Below are 17,079 nucleotides of genomic sequence, written 5' to 3' on the forward strand. Positions count from 1 at the left end.
ACGAGGGCCAAGAGCTGTAGCCAGGATGTTTGGGTCTGAGATTCAGCGCTTCCCTAACGAGGGACTGTGACTGAGGCTTCTGAACTCGTCTACCTCGGGTCTTACTAAGACGGTTCAGGGGAAGCCTTTGCTTTTAGCTCTGTATTCCAGCGAAACAAGCAAACACACTTTCAGAACCAGATTGCCACCCACTTTGAGAAACAGATCTTGGTGATTCGCGCTTAGCCTTGTCATGGTGTAACTGTATCCACAGTTATCTTTCTCATGGTCTGGAGTTGATAAACCAGAGGCTAGTGCAGCTTTGCTCTCTTCCCTATTCATTCTGCAACTGGTTGCACCCCGTCCCATTGTCTTTACCTTCCATTGTATTTCTCGCTGGGCTGTGTGCCCCTAGAAAGATCTTAAAGTTTAAGTTTGTTTAGAAACAGGATGAATTGCAGAGCCATTAAATTGTTGCTAAGCACTAATCTCCTTTTAAAATGATAGGATAAATTGCTGGCATTGGGCTGGAGCTATTCCATAGAAAATACATCTCCTGTAGTAACCTCCCTGTTAACCCTAGCATTTAATATAATACCTTTCACATAGATGTTCCATACATGTTTTGATGATGTTTAGCATTCAGCAGCCTTCTGCTATTAGCAGTTTTTGAGAGCAAATTAATGTTTGGCAAATAATGGTTTGTGTTGGATAGCACTTGGTAATTTTCAAAGCATTTCATATGCGTTATTAAATATTAGCCTTTAGGTTTTGGATGAAGCGCTATGTCACTGTCCTGGAGGTTTTATATATTAGCTTATTTAATCCTTTATTCATCCTTTTCACAGAGGAGGAAACTGAAGCTCATTTTAATTGTCTTCCCTGAGATACTAGCTAATAGGTAGAAGAGCCAGAATCTCAAGGTACATATGTATGATTTCAAAGTTCTCGTTTCCAATCAAACCTCACAGTAACCCTCTGAGGTAATCTAGAATAATGTTCTCCATTTCATACCTGGGAAAACTGAGTCTTAGAGAGAAGTTAAGTGATCTTAAAGTGACATAGCCATTCAACAGCAGAGCCAGGAAAAGAACTCAGGTTTATTGCATCTGCTTTAGCATTCTTTCTACTACACAGTAGAGACTGGTTAGTATGGATTTAGCATCTCTTACCAGAAATGCACTGGGGCGGCGGGGCACGGTGGCTCATGCCTGTAATCTCAGCTACTCGGGAGGCTGAGGCAGGAGAATCACTTGAACCTGGGAGGCAGAGGTTGCAGTGAGCCAAGATGGTGCCACCGCACTACAGCCTGGGCAACAGAGTAAGACTCTGTCTCAAAAAAAGAAAAAAAAAAAGGAAAGAAAGAAGAAGAAAGAAATGCATTGGGGCAAAAGTTTTTTGGATTTAGTATTTTTTCGGATTTTGAAATATTTTCGATATGTGCTTACCCATTCAGTATCCATGAATCAAAAATCTGAAATCTGAGATGCTCCAATGGTCGTTTCCTTTGAGCCTTACGTTGGTGCTCAGAAAGTTTTGGATTTTGGAGCATTTTGAATTTTGGAGTTTTGGATTAGAGATACCCAACCTATATTTGTGACTTGATAGGATCATCAAGGCTGAAGGTGTCTGTGACTGGATATTAGGTTAGAGGTCTTAAGGGCTGTATGTTTTTCAGGTTGTGGCATCAGCTGACACTTCAGGTGCTTGATTTTGTGCAGGATCCGTGCTTTGCCCAAGGAGATGGTCTCATTAAGGTAAATAATTTGCGATACTAGGTCAGATTATATGAATGTACTCAAGGACTTTTTAAAATAAGATGGGCTTTTTGCTAATAATAATAATAATAAGCTACAATTCTTCAGAAGTCCCTTTATGTCAGGTACTGGTCTGAGTGCTTCACACGTCCTTCCTAATGACGCTGCTCAGTAGATACTACTTTCATCTCACTTTTTTGATGTAGAAGCAAACGTAAGACTTTAAGTAACTTACTATAGGTCACTGCTAATAAGTGGCAGAAGAGGATTCAAACACTAACATTCTGGCTTTTTCTAAAATTCTGGCATAAAGTACTATCTTAAAACATGCCTGAGTATCTTAGTTCATAGGCTTCTTTTTAGTACTCTATTTTTAGAAAACTGTTATTAGATACAAAGTTCAAACCCAGTTAGAGGGTGGAGTAAGGTGTGAGGAAGATTACTATCTGTGGGAATCTTAGATAACTTCCATCACTCCCCTTCTTTAAGCCACACTGACTGCTTGCCCAGACACTTCTGTCCTGGGTAGTGTGGAAGATAAAGCACCTTTTGTACTTCGGTTGAGGGTAGGTGGGTTGGAGGGAGAGTTCTGTGTAGTGTCATGCTGCCTCTGTAATAGAGGACTTTTAGAATTTTTTCAACAGTTTAAAAAAACGCAGTTTCTTTCCTAGCCTTCCCCAGATCCCCTGACACATCCCCACAAATTTGCTCACTGGTAGCCTCCTCTTTGAAGTTTTTCCTGACATCTTACTCTCATTCTGAATGAATCAGAGATTCACACCAGCATTGTAACTGATAGCTTATAATTACAGCTTGAGTCATTTCTCCGGAATACATTACTTTTATATGCTCACAACAGAGCTTACCACCGTACTACCCCACCACCTGGGCTTGTAAGATTTTCTTGTGGTTTATAGCCATCAATTTGACATTTTACTATTCAGAGGAACTTAAAATCATCTGTAAGCCTGGAGATTTTGCTCAACATTCAGTCTTCTGGATTATGTGGGAAAATGATAAATGAGACCTGCCTTTTTTTTTTTTTCTTTTTGAGACGGAGTTTCGCTCCTGTTGCCCGGGCTGGAGTGCAATGGTGCGATCTTGGCTCACTGCAACTTCCACCTCCCGAGTTCAAGCGATTCTTCTGCCTCAGCCTCCCAAGTAGCTGGGATTACAGGTGCCCACCACCACAGCTGGCTAATTTTTGTATTTCTTAGTAGAAATCGGGTTTCACCAGTGTTGGCCAGGCTGGTCTCAAACTCCCGACCTCAGGTGATCTGCCTGCCTTGGCCTCCCAAACTGCTGGGATTGTAGGCAGGAGCCACCGTGCCTGGCCTGAGACCTGTCTTAATACTTGTTCCCTGAGGTTCTAAATCATCAGGATAGATGATTCCTAATTGTTTATCTCTATCCTTTGGCTTCTTATCTTTAAATCACTTTTCTACACGTGGCAAAATATGGCCGCAACCTCATGGTAAGGTGATGTTTATTTAAGTTGGCAGATCTGAGTTTACTTTTCCCATGGACAGAATAAACATTTAAAAATTGTTGGGATCCAGTCGGCATAAGTGTAAATGGATAGTATTTATGAATTTCTAGTATTTGTGAATTTGTAGTCACCAGAAGTAATTTTGACTTTCTGGACTTAGTGGGCTTCTTTTTTAAGGTACTTTTTTTGATCAATAGATGTCAGGAAAGTTCAAACATTTCCCTCTAATAAGGAAAATATCTTTGAAATAGTCTCTTGTAGCAAAAATGCCATTTTAAAAATTTATTATTATTTTTTGAGACAGAGTTTCGTTCTTGTTGCCCAGGCTGGAGTGCAGTGGCACAGTCTTGGCTCACTACATCCTCCGCCTCCCTGGTTCAAGCGATTCTCCTGCCTCAGCCTCCAGAGTAGCTGGGATTACCAGCTCCCGCCACCACGCCTGGCTAATTTTTGTATTTTTAGTAGAGACAGGGTTTCACCATGTTGGCCAGACTGGTCTCAAACGCCTAACCTCAGGTGATCCACCCACCTCAGCCTCCCAAAGTGCTGGGATTACAGGTGTGAACCACCACCTGGCCACCATTTTATTTATTTTGGGGGGCAAGGGGACGGAGTCTTGCCCTGTCACCCAGGCTGGAGTGCAATGGTAGAACTTAGCTCACTGCAACCTCCGTCTCCCCAGTTCCAGCCATTCTCATGCTTCAGCTTCCCAAGTAGCTGGGATTACAAGCATGTGCCACCACACCTGGCTAATTTTTGTAGTTTTAGTAGAGATGGTGTTTCACCATGTTGGCCAGGCTGGTCTTGAACTCCTGTCCTCAAGTGATCCACCTGCCTCGGCCTCCCAAAGTGCCGCATTACCGATGTGAGCCACAGCATCGGGACAAAAATGCCATTTTATTTAGTTGGCTGTTTCTTGTGTGCCTGATTCAAATATGTAATTGCTACAGGGGCGTTTTCATCCTTCTACCTTCATATCCCAGAGGAACCTCAGGCTCTCCTAATCCCAAGTTAAGGTCATTTGGAGGTTCCCTCTCCTACTGTGCCCACACTAGGCACTCTTTTGGCCCAGTTACCCAGGCCATAAGCTCAGGGGTTATTGTCAGCTCTCCTTCTCTGTGACCAGCCCACATCTGAGTGAGTCTGCTTCAAGTTACCCCTAAATCTCTCTCAGAGTATTCGTCCATCCTCATTACTGTTGCTCCTTCACGCTCCTGTCTTGGCCACTACTAGCCTCTGACTGTTCTCTCTGTCTCTTTCACCTGCTGTCCTCTCTGCCCCTGGCATGTTTCTAAAATAGAAATGATCATGTGGGTCCTCTGGTTCAGCTTTGCACTCTGGACAGAGACCAATCTTCAGTGCTTCCTAGTCTGTGTCCCTCAGAACTACTCCTGAAACATAATGTATTTTTTTCTTCAGTGCTTTTGCACATGTTTGTTACTGTCTGGAATGATCTTCTCTCAGCTTCTTCCTCTCCCACACCACGTGGCCACCTCTCTAACTGTGCTCATTTTCCGGAAACTCAGTATTGCCACTTCTGCAGTAATGGTCTTTGAAGCTTCTCCCTTTGGCTGATGCACGTCTGTGCTTTTTCTTTCTTTCTTTTTGCACTTAAACTCACTGTATTGTCATTTATTTGTTTAAAGACTGTCTTCAGTAGACCAGGAGCTCCTTGAAGACCCATCATTTGTCTTACACGTTCTGTGCTGTACTACCTAGCATGGAGTCTGAGGAAGTGCTCAAGTGTGCTGAGTGGCTAAGAAATTTCAAAATGGCGCACAATTAGCTTTAACCTTCTAAAATCTGAAGGAACTCCATTCCGTTTGATTAGCGAGCCTTTCTTTTTTGTTTCAAATTTTATTTCATTAATAGGTGAACAAAATGTGTATTTCAAATCTAATTGAAATTTATCTGAAATATGTTTACGCAGAAGATAGATATAAGATTTCAAGTAACTTATTGTACAGGCCATTGTCCGTTTTAAAATATTTTCTTCCAAAAAAAATGCATTGAAAGTCAAAAAACTTCTTTTATACTCCATAAAAGTGAGGTGCAAACTTCTGATATAAGGTTATTTCACTGTCAACTCTGATAAAGATGGGAGGCACAAGGGTTCACAGTTCAGGTAAGTAATGCAAACGAAACGCTTCTGTTTTCCTTTGATACAAATTAGAAGCCTCCATTCAGGTCTCTTAATGAAGGCTACTACGTACTTCAGGTCTCTTAATGGAGGCTTTTGCATACCAAGTAGTACCACATACTTGGTGCTGATACTACATTATGTCTTTTTCTTTTTCTTTTTTTTTTTTTTGAGATGGAGTTTCGCTCTTGTTGCCCAGGGTGGAATGCAATGGTGCAATCTCAGCTCACAGCAACCTCCGCCTCCCAGGTTCAAGCGATTCTTCTGCCTCAGCCTCCCAAAGGCACGTGCCACCACACCCAGCTAATTTTTGTATTTTTAGTAGAGACGGTGTTTCACCATTTTGGCCAGGATGGTTTCAATCTCTTGACCTCGTAATCCGCCCGCCTTGGCCTCCCAAAGTGCTGGGATTACAGGCGTGGGCCACTGTGCCCGGCTTGTTACGTCTTTTTCTTTCCTTTCCCTTTTTTTCTTCCCTCTCCTTGTTGAAGACTTTGGTCACTGCCTCCTGTTTTTCCTGTTTTTTTGTGTCCTTGTTTTTAGTTGAGGTATCGTTTATGCTGCACACAACGTTACTGACTTCATGTGATGGGAAATGTACAAGACAGAGGCTGCCATCTCCCGTTTGAGCTGGGCCCAGACTCTGCCTTTATATTAGACATCACGATTCCATTCTCTAGAGTACATTTTATTTTTCTCAAGAAATGCATTAAGTCCAACTGCTGAACATAGGTCTTGAACCTCTAGCTGTAGGATTTTCAACAGACTTACTTATGGGGTTTCACCTTCCTTCCACAATGGTCTTCTTATTACTTCAACAAACAGGATAGATACAAATAAACCTGTCCTGGTCGGCTGGAGACCACACAGCGGCACAAGCCGTCTTCACAAGCATCCAAATACCAACAGCCCAGAGGCCACAGGAAGAAAACTGGGGGAGCATTTCAGTCTGATGTCTATTTAACTTACAATACCTGGAAGAAAGAATATAGGAATTTGTCTGGAGGTTCTTATCGGTCCATACCCTAATTCCCAAAGCTAGAAGAAACCTAATGTTCCTTAATAATCTGTTGATCATTTACGTGAATGTAAATAAGCCCTAATATGGTCTCCTGTCATTCTGCAAACATGCATTGCTTACTGTGTGATGGGCATTGTGGTTTGCACACTCCCAACTTGATAGCATTGATGCAGCTTCTGTACCAAAAATAGTATCTGGGGTCTTCATTTTGCAGAATACAAGACATCCTGTAATTTCTCTCCGTGTTTTGGTTTCACAGCTTTATGAAAACTTTATCAGTGAATTTGAACACAGGTAAAACCCTTTCATCCCTTTTTTACTTTGCAAATGAGTACTTTGATACTCATTGGTACTCAAAGACTGGTGGTTTTCATTTCAGGGTGAATCCTTTGTCCCTGGTAGAAATCATTCTTCATGTAGTTAGACAGATGACTGGTAAGTCTTACTTTGTTTTATAAAGGAGCAGATCCAAGTGGTAGTTAAAATTATCTTGAAATATAAGTTAACTGAACTTTTGTGCTTTCTGTATCCAATATTGTATTTTTATTCTACTTTATGGTCAAAACCTAAAGATTATCCTACCTAAAGATGTCTTGGTTAGTAGAAACCAGTCTTTTGATGGTCCTTCTGACTGTTCTTTCTTTTCCAGATCCTAATGTGGCTCTTACTTTCCTGGAAAAGACTCGTGAGAAGGTAAATGTGAGATGTGAGCAATACCTTTTAGGGTATGGATGACTTACAGTTTGTGTCCATGCTCACCGTCCAGACCTTGAGAGACCACACGGTCTCTAGTCATCAAGGTTGCGTTAATGTGCAAGTAGCTGGCTTCCTTTGTTAGTCAGCTGCCCACGTTCTGAGGTTTCTTGTTTTTGTTTTTGATGTCTTAGGTGAAAAGTAGTGATGAGGCAGTGATCCTATGTAAAACAGCAATTGGAGCTCTAAAATTAAACATCGGGGACCTACAGGTTACAAAGGTGAGCTCACCATATACAGATTTCTCTTTGGATTAAAATTATTTAAATCTGTAGGGAAAAAAAAACCTATTTTTGTTCTTTACTATTTATTTTAAAACATTTTTAAATTAGAGAAAAGTTGCAAAAATAACACAAAGAACTCCTATACCTCAACCCAAATTCCCCATTGCAAATCTTTTTTTTTTTTTTTTTTTTTTTTTTTGAGATGGAGTCTCGCTCTGTTACCCAGGCTGGAGTGCAATGGTACGATCTCAGCTCATTGCAACCTCCGCCTCCTGGGTTCAAGCGATTCTCCTGCCTCAGCCTCCTGAGTAGCTGGGATTACAGGCTCCTGCCACCACATCCGGCTAATTTTCTTGTATTTTTAGTAGAGACAGGGTTTCACCATGTTGACCAGGCTGGTCTCGAACTCCTGACCTCAAGTGATCCCTCTGTTCTCAGCCTCCCAAAGTGCTGGGATTACAGCCGTGAGCCACTGCGCCCAGCCCCCCATTGCTAACCTTTTACTACTTTTGCCTTTGTGTGTGTCTGTAGCTTTTTTCCAAAACCACTTAAGAGTAAGTTGCTGATACAATGCCTGCTGCCCTTAAACAAAAGAGCAGTCCCGTGTGACCACAGCACATCCGTCTAATAATGACTCCAACGGCCTCAGTCAGCCCAAAGCACATTGGTTCTCCCTGACCAAGGTCAGCCTACACACCACTGGCACGTCATGTGCTGTTCCTCCACCTTCCTTCTGCCTCCTAAATGTTGCTGAAGTATCCTGTATATTTTTATGTCTTTCTTATGTTCAATTATGTTTTCGTGCAGTTTGGGAGACAGGTATGGATGTGAGTGGCAGTGAAACCGACGTGGTGGGTCCACCTTGTTTAACCAGAGCCTGTGTGTGTTTGTGTTTGTTTGCTAACCATAATGTTAAAGAAAATATTGGGGTTAGGTTAAAAGTGTTCCTGTCCTCATTGCCCTGAAAAGATACTTTTTATTGTTTATTGTTTCTCAGTCTTCACCCATGTGCATACTTAGTGCATTTTATTTTGAAGTATTTTAAGACACGCTGGAAGCTGTAAGTCACAGTCCACAATGCTGTAATAGGCGTCCATGTGCCCCAGCCAGCTCAGGAAGGAACGAAGCCACAGTCAGGGCCCCACTACCCTTCAGACCACTCTTCTCCCCCAGCCAGGCTCCCTCTCATGCCCATGCATTTCCTTGTGCTTCATTAAATGGGGGTGTGTAACTCAAGTGTTTTAACATTGGCTCAGTCCTGGGTTCCAGAGTCCTGTGGGTATGTGTAGCCAGTGTCCAGAGTCCTGTGGGTATGTGTAGCCAGTGTCCAGAGTCCTGTGGGTATGTGTAGCCAGTGTGCGTGTACTCCTGTACGGAATTTCGCTGTGTAAGTGTTCCACAACATACATATCCTGTCTCCTGTTGAAGAGGTTTAGGGCCGGGTGTGGTGGTCACACCTGTAATCCCAGCACTCTGGGAGACTGAGGCAGGTGGATCATGAGGTCAGGAGTTCAAGGCCAGCCCAGCCAAGATGGTAAAACCCCGTCTCTACTAAAAACACAAAAATTAACCAGGCGTGGTGGCGGGCGCCTGTAATCCCAGCCTCTTGGGAGGCTGAGGTTGCAGTGAGCCAAGATTGTACCACTGCACTCCAGCTTGGGCAACAGAGCAAGACTCCATCTCAGAAAAAAAAAAAGAGAGAGAGAGAGATTTAGGTTGTTTTTTTCACTATCACAAACAATACTGCTATAAGTGTTTCTGTGCGTGATCCCTTGTGTACGTGAGCAGAATCTCACCAGGATATATGCCTGGAGACTATGGATACAAACTGTATGCATCTCTGCCTTTCCCAGATATACGCTCCCTCAGCGCCGTACGAGCACTCTGGAAGCTCCATATCTTCAACACCTGATAGTTTCAGGCTCTAACCCTTGCTGATCTAATAGAAGTGAAATTATATCTTGTTGGGGGTTTAATTTGCATTTCACAATTACTAGTGGTTTATTGGCCATTCTGTTTGTGTCTCCAGATCTGTCAATTGCCTGTTAATGTCTTTTGCCCATTTTTGTACTGTGTTGCTGTCTCCTGACTGATTTGTAAGCGTTTTTATATTTCCTTGGTCATAATTGCTGGTGGGTTATACATGTTGTAAATATTGCTTCCCAGTCTATAGCTTGTCTTTGTACTTTTTTCTGTGTTTTGGATTAAGTTTTCCATGTTAATGTAGTCACATTCATCAGTCTTTGCCTTTGTAGTTTGCGCTTTTCATCTCACAACATATTACTTTAAAAATCTTCACCAAGCACAGTGGCTTGAACCTGTAATCCCAGCTACTGCGGAGACTGAGGTGGGAGGATCGCTTGAGGCCAGGAGTTCAAGACCACCCTAGGCAACAGAGTGAGACCCTGTCCCTAAAAAAATGAAATAAATAAACTTTTAACTTAAAAAGAGAGATGATTTTGCTTTCCATATGTAGGAAACAATTGAAGATGTTGAAGAAATGCTCAACAACCTTCCTGGTGTGACGTCGGTTCACAGTCGTTTCTATGATCTCTCCAGTAAATACTATCAAACAGTCGGAAACCACGCGTCCTACTACAAAGATGCTCTGCGGTTTTTGGGCTGTGTTGACATCAAGGATCTACCAGGTAACCTAGGCCATTAAAGTCCATGTCACACAGGAGCGTATTCTCCGAACTTAGCATCTGTGAGGCGCTTGAGATGACAGTTCTCAGAAATTACTAAGCGGGGCTGGGCGTGGTGGCTCGCACCTGTAATCCCAGCAGTTTTGGGAAGCTGAAGCAGGCGGATCATCTGACGTCAGGAGTTTAAGACCAGCCTGGCCAACGTGGTGAAACCCTGTCTCTACTGAAAATACTAGCCAGGTGTTATGGTGGGTGCCTGTAATCCCGGTTACTTGGGAGGCTGAGACAGGAGAATCTCTTGAATTCGGGAGGTGGAGGTTGCAGTGAGCCAAGATTGCACCACTGCACCCCAGCCTGGGTGACTGAGTGAGACCCCATCTCACCAAAAAAAAAAAGAAATTACTCAGATGGATTCATCCTGTTTTGAAGAAAAAATGGGAAGATTTGTATAAACTTTAGTTTCTACATTGTATTTGTCTCCAGCATTTAATTTACATGAAAATGAGGCTTTCCTCCTAGCTTCTTTACTGTTCCTTCTCCAGTTCCTTATTGTTACCTAAGTCACAGGTTTTTGTAGGAAGTCCCATGACGTAAATACCTGCTGAACCCACCCCGCGCGCCCTTCTGCTGCAGAATAAAGGATGCTTGGAGTCCCTGTAGCTGAGACCCTTGGAATCCCTGTAGCTGCGACCCCTGGAATCCGTGTAGCTGAGACCCCTGGAATCCCTGTAGCTGAGACCCCTGGAATCCATGTAGCTGAGACCCTTGGAATCCCTGTAGCTGAGACCCCTGGAATCCATGTAGCTGAGACCTTTGGAATCCCTGTAGCTGAGACCCTTGGAATCCATGTAGCTGAGACACTTGGAATCCGTGTAGCTGAGACCCCTGGAATCCGTGTAGCTGAGACCCTTGGAATCCCTGTAGCTGAGACACTTGGAATCCCTGTAGCTGAGACCCTTGGAATCCCTGTAGCTGAGACCCTTGGAATCCATGTAGCTGAGACACTTGGAATCCCTGTAGCTGAGACCCTTGGAATCCGTGTAGCTGAGACACTTGGAATCCCTGTAGCTGAGACCCTTGGAATCCTTGTAGCTGAGACCCTTGGAATCCGTGTAGCTGAGACACTTGGAATCCCTGTAGCTGAGACCCTTGTTTTGAAAACTGCAATTCCAGACCCATGGGGACAAATTATTAAATCAACCCAGTACTTCAGAAGAGGTGACTAATGTCAGGGCTTTGTAATACAACCATTTCAAACAATGTTTTTTTACTTTTTTGTTATATGAGATTTTTAAAGCTAAACAGGACTGATTATTGTGACTGGATTGTAAATGGGCCTGTGTTGCTACCGTAGTGTCTGAGCAGCAGGAGAGAGCCTTCACGCTGGGGCTAGCAGGGCTTCTCGGCGAGGGAGTGTTTAACTTTGGAGAACTCGTAAGTTGACCCTGGGCTCAGCTTCCTTAACGAAAGGGAGACTGAAGTGTTGCCAGCTGACCGTCTCCATCCCCACAGCTCACGCACCCCGTGCTGACCGTCTCCATCCCCACAGCTCATGCACCCCGTGCTGACCGTCTCCATCGCCACAGCTCATGCACCCCGTGCTGACCGTCTCCATCCCCACAGCTCATGCACCCCGTGCTGACCGTCTCCATCCCCACAGCTCATGCACCCCGTGCTGACCGTCTCCATCCCCACAGCTCATGCACCTTGTGCTGACCGTCTCCATCCCCACAGCTCATGCACCCCGTGCTGGAGTCCCTGCGGAACACTGACCGGCAGTGGCTGATTGACACCCTCTATGCCTTCAACAGTGGCAACGTAGAGAGGTTCCAGACTCTGAAGACTGCCTGGGGCCAGCAGGTATGGCTCCGACGATGCCCCAGCCCTTGTTCCCCTGTGTATCTACTCACTCATACAACCAATGTTCATTGAGCGTCTTCCCTAGGCACACAGGAAGGAACTGGGCACAGAGGAGACCGAGATAGGTTAGTCCTTGCTCTCATAGAGCAGAGAGTTAAGTGGTTGGTTAGAGTGAGGGTGTTCTGAGAAAACAATCGAATGTGGGCCCTGCATCTGTGCTGGGTGGAGAGGGTCTCACAGAAGGCGTAGAAGCCATAGTGACCTAAGGTCTGTGTGGCCTTAGGAATGAGTGAAGAGTGTGGGAACAGTGCACTCAACGGAGGAAAAGGAAAATGTTAGTATCTTTGCTGAACTGAAAGACGAATGTGTGAGGCCAACATGAGTGGGTGGGAGAGAACGTGGAATGAAGGAGGAACAAGTGCCTGGTGCAGAGACGGAGAGGGGTGGGTACAGGGGGAGAGTGATGGGTGCAGGGAGGGGAAAAGGGGTGGGTGCAGGGAGGGGAGAGCAGTGGGTGCAGAGAGGGGAAAAGGGGTGGGTGGAGGGAGGAGGAGAGCAGTGGGTGCAGGGATGGGGAGAGCGGTGGGTGCAGGGAGGGGAAGAGGTGGGTGCAGGGGGAGAGCAGTGGGTGCAGGGATGGGGAGAGCAGTGGGTGCAGGGATGGGGAGAGCAGTGGGCGCAGGAGGAGAGGTCTGTGCAGGGAGAACAGCCAGTTCACCCCAGCCAAGGGGAGGGGGGCACTGGGTGAAGGTGCCTCTGGAAGGTGGGAGTTGGGAAAAGGTGCTTAACAAGGACTTGAGCTTTAATGGTGAAGTATGTTCTTTTTTAATGAGATTATTAGAAGTAAATATTAATAAAATGTTAACTGTGGTAGGAATTATGGTTATTTTTGTATTTTTCTGAAACTTTCAGTTTTCTCAGTTTAACATAAACTTGTAAAATTCCTGCATAGTGGAGCAGGGTGGATATAGACGAGGTCACTGTGAAGAGGCAGAAAGCACAGATGCAGCCAGACCTAACTGTGGTCTGGTTATGCATTGATGTCTCAAAAAAATGTGCCACTCAGAAAGGAAGATGGCTAGTTACAGCAATTTAAAGGGAAAAAATTTGTAGATATATGTTGGCAGCATCTGTTCAGGCAGCAAAGCCTGTCTGGACAGGGAGTGCCCTTTCTACAGAGCTTGACCTGTCCAGTGCTTGAGGAAGAAGTGTCCTCAGCGGGGCTGCCTGTGTCAGGATATGAGTTGCTATTTGAATTAAAAAAACAAGTCTCCTTGGTTTAAGTAACGTTTTGATCTATAAGAAGAGATGATGCACGTCTTGCAGAAGAGTGTATTCTAGTTCTCATGACAATGATATTTTTCATTATAAATTAATAACTTGCTCTTTTGATTCAGAACAAGTCTGTAGAAACTAAGGAAACTTTTCCTGAGAGGGACTCCCCTGGCACTGAGCAGGCAGCGGCCCCTGAGGGAAGCCTCCTGGGCTGTTGGGTGTGTCCTTCCCGACAGCACCTTGACCAGGAGAGTCTTCTCGAAATGCCGGTACCCTGTGGCCTTGCCTGATGGTGTTTGTAGCATTAATACAGATCTTACCTTGTAAATTCCTTGCCTTGACAAAGTGTCCCAGTTAGATTTCCTAAGAAGAATGAAGAAGATGTGGATGAGCTTCAGCAGTCCGCAGTGTGAGATGTTTGGATCTGCTTAGCTGCTTTTTGTTCAGTCTACTGTTAGAGAGCGAATTCCAGAGCCCCAGTTAGGTAACTGATAAGCACAGACATGGAAGACGTTGTTCTGTCTTTCTGTACTTTACAGCCTGATTTAGCAGCCAACGAAGCCCAGCTTCTGAGGAAGATTCAGTTGTTGTGCCTCATGGAGGTAAGCAGACCCCGGGAGCCACTTTGTCTGTGGTGTCAGATTTTGGTCAGGTGGGGGCGCTGCACTCTCCAAGCCTGTCCTGAGCAGTTTGAGCTTTCAGTGCTGCTGCTTCTGCTGTGCGTCACTCTCTTCACCAGCTTCCTTTTCCTTTGCCACCACTTGCTTTTTTAAGTTTATATTTGGGTCTTAGCTCAGACGACACCCTCCCACCCCACTGCCACCCCGCTGAGGCCTTCCCGGACCATCTGAACTGAGATGAAGTAGCTGCCCCTCTCACCGTGATGCAGTTGCCTCCTCGTTGCATGTCGCTTCCTGTTGACACACACGTCTGTCTTTCCCCACTAGAACCTAAGCTTCTTGAGGAAGTGGCCCTTACATTTCTGGTTTGCTGTGGTCAACCCTGTGGTTTGAGGCCAAATTGTGGCCTCAAGTACTTGTTCAGGGATTGAATAATGGCTACTGTCAAAAATTCCTATAAGGCATTTTGCTGTTATCCTTCTTATCTAAGCATTGAAAGCTTGTTCTTAACAAGATGTAAGTCTAATATTAGGGAACTTTTTAGTGTATGGGGTACTAATAAGACGTCTATTTTAAGAGCCAATGTTGACAAAACATTCTTATCAGTTCTCTATTTTTATTTGGAAAAATAGTTTTAAATAGTTAATAAAATTTTTTCCAGATGACTTTCACACGACCTGCCAATCACAGACAACTTACTTTTGAAGAAATTGCCAAAAGTGCTAAAATCACAGTGAATGAGGTATGGTCCCTAGGCTCAGGGTGTTAGAGCAGCAGAGCTGCCACATGGAGGAGTCAAGGCTCTTGTGTGAGCGCTGTGCTCCCTGGACAGTAAAAGACGACGGGAGAAGCCATCTGGGTCCCTGGGGGTGTGTCAGGCTCCCCCGTCTCACACAAGCCTCCGTCTCTGCGCAGGTGGAGCTCCTGGTGATGAAGGCCCTTTCGGTGGGGCTGGTGAAAGGCAGCATAGACGAGGTGGACAGACGCGTCCACATGACCTGGGTGCAGCCCCGAGTGCTGGATTTGCAGCAGGTGTTGTGTTTGAAAACCATTATTCACCTCTGTGGGTTTTGGGGGGTTGTATCTATACTGTCTTAGTTTCATTTGGATGGGAGCCATTTGGGAAGAAAGCATTATCAGACGAGGTTTTGGAGAATGAATTACTGCTGTTGGGTTTTTCTAAGAGCTTAATTTATTGCAAGCCTGGGATTTGAAGCCTGCATTTAAAAGCTTATTACTACAATAGTGCTAGTTGTGCTGATGGTGCTTTTTAATCTTAAGATAGGTACTCCGATCAAATACGTTCCTGGTTCTGTGATTTGAGCTCACATCCATCTTACATTTGCTGGAAATGTAATCCTGTGGATTTCCTCTAGTCTTGTCTGCTTTCTTTCATGCAAGTTTTTTCTAATGTCCTTGTGATAAGAATTAACCCGGGAAGTCCTGTCACACTCCCCCAGCTCAGAGGTCCTTTTTATTAGAGCTGCCCTAGAGAGTCAGCTGGAGATGCAGAGCCGCCCCGTCAGGTGCTGTGGCGGCCACTTGGCCTGTGACTCCTGTGTGTCTTAATGCCCCTTGTGTCCGGATCTGCGTTTCAGATCAAGGGAATGAAGGACCGCCTGGAGTTCTGGTGCACGGATGTGAAGAGCATGGAGATGCTGGTGGAGCACCAGGCCCATGACATCCTCACCTAGGGCCCCCCGGTCCCCTGTCGTGTCTCCTTTGACCACCTGAGAGAGGCGTTTGCAGCCGATGAAGCTGGCTGCTCAGACGGTCGACATTGAAGTTGGGTAGGGGTTGGGATCCTGTCTGAAGTACAGACTGTTCTTGCTCTGAAAACAGGACTGTCCCTGTTGGGGGCCAGGCCACAGGGAGAAGGCTGCTTTGTGGGTCTCTCCTGCAGTAGGTGGGGGTCTCTGGGTCTTAGGTGATAAGGGAGAGAGAGAACGCGTGAGGCAGGAAGTCCCCTAAAGTCCGTGTACTCCAAGGTTGATCTCCATCCCCATCCACCTGTACGGACATCTTTTCCATTGTGGTTTGAGAATGTTCCTATAATAAACACCTCTGCTTTGTTCTTCTCGTGGCTCTGTTTTCTTGGGCTTAGCCTCCAGGCCAAGCCTCTGCCTGGAGGTTAAAAAGCATGAGTTGGAACCTTGGGAAGACGTGGTGGGGGCAGCCTTGGCCCTTCTCCTCCCTGCACGTACAGTAGACTGGGGCAGAACCCAACACCAAGGGCTACCAAGGAAGCTGGTCCTATCTTTATTGTTAGTCAAGAGAGACCCAGGAGTATCCACTCCCTTCTCCAGCCCTGTCAGGTACCTGCCCCGACCCAGGCATCCATCTGCATCCTTGTCACCACTCATCATTCAAATAGCCACCGGCATCTGTGACCCAGTGTGCCCCAATGCTGACATGAGCCATCTCTGGGACTGGGCGTGTAAAGGAAACCACCTTGAGGTTCCTCGTCTGGGAGTGGAGGTGCACGTACACAGAGAATCACAAAGTGAACGTTAGGTGGAAAGACGGTTTAATGCGATCTTTCAGTCCTGTGCCTGCAGTGACAGCATGGAGCTCTTGTAGCTCTCCAGGTGGGTGAGATCCAGCCTCCAGGAACCAGGAAGCTGATGAATATGAGTGAGAGCCCCATGGCCTGCTCCTGATGGAGGAAAGTACCCACGAGCCCACTAAGCTGGTAGGGGAGTCAGGCCTGGGCCAATAAGGGAGGTTGCCTGCCTGCCCTCTGTCCCTCAGGTCCCACAGTTTGGGATTTGGAGACAGACTGCCCCGGCCCCCCTCCCCTAGCCATGTTATCGCCATCTGCCTTCAAACCTCTGTGTAATGTGAGCAGTGAGTAACCACTGTCGTCAACACATCTGGCAGCCTCTGGCCCTCGCTGGGCAGACCAGTCTCAGACATGATGTGCACGCTCCTGGTTACCTGTGGCTGTGCATGTCAGAGTGTGTACAGAACAGCAGAAACAACCAACATTTTAAGTCGCAGGCAAACAAGCACAGGGCCCTTTCTCTCAATGGCAGTCCTGTTCAGAGGGCTGAGAAGAGGTCAGATTCCCCGTGCTCTGCGTGTGCAAAAGGAGACCCTATCTGGAGCCCTGTGTTCTCCAGTGGCCAGGTTCTGAGGCACCAGCCAAATTTCACCCTCAGTTTCCTCCCGAATCAGCCTGGGCCCAGTCCTCCCCCATTTCCTGAAGCTGAATCAGATGCCAGGTTGGAGACCAGTTCTTACTTTTGACTTTAGCCCCAGAGGTTTAAGAGCAAATCTGGCCTAGAATGAGGACCTTAGTCTAGGTTCAGGTCTT

At 45.7% G+C, this 17,079-nt stretch overlaps 1 protein-coding gene across 2 annotated transcripts in view; it reads left to right on the forward strand.

Annotated features, from left to right (window-relative positions):
• Nucleotides 1-15,840, forward strand: part of PSMD13 (proteasome 26S subunit, non-ATPase 13) — a 16,644-nt gene extending 804 nt beyond the window's left edge. The window contains exons 2-13 of one of the 2 annotated variants that reach the window (XM_025355953.1): nt 1,658-1,736; nt 6,646-6,680; nt 6,766-6,821; nt 7,036-7,079; nt 7,274-7,360; nt 9,840-10,011; nt 11,363-11,442; nt 11,743-11,868; nt 13,683-13,745; nt 14,425-14,505; nt 14,679-14,795; nt 15,362-15,840. In XM_025355953.1, coding sequence (XP_025211738.1) covers nt 1,658-1,736; nt 6,646-6,680; nt 6,766-6,821; nt 7,036-7,079; nt 7,274-7,360; nt 9,840-10,011; nt 11,363-11,442; nt 11,743-11,868; nt 13,683-13,745; nt 14,425-14,505; nt 14,679-14,795; nt 15,362-15,457 — 1,036 coding nt within the window. In that variant the 3' untranslated portion in view covers nt 15,458-15,840. Of the gene's footprint in view, nt 1-1,657; nt 1,737-6,645; nt 6,822-7,035; nt 7,080-7,273; nt 7,361-9,839; nt 10,012-11,362; nt 11,443-11,742; nt 11,869-13,682; nt 13,746-14,424; nt 14,506-14,678; nt 14,796-15,361 lie in introns of both variants that reach the window. The other variant, XM_025355952.1, reaches the window with a different exon arrangement.
• Nucleotides 15,841-17,079: the final 1,239 nt, after the last annotated feature.

Source organism: Theropithecus gelada, chromosome 14 (genome assembly GCF_003255815.1).
Source record: "Theropithecus gelada isolate Dixy chromosome 14, Tgel_1.0, whole genome shotgun sequence".
Lineage (NCBI taxonomy): Eukaryota > Metazoa > Chordata > Mammalia > Primates > Cercopithecidae > Theropithecus > Theropithecus gelada.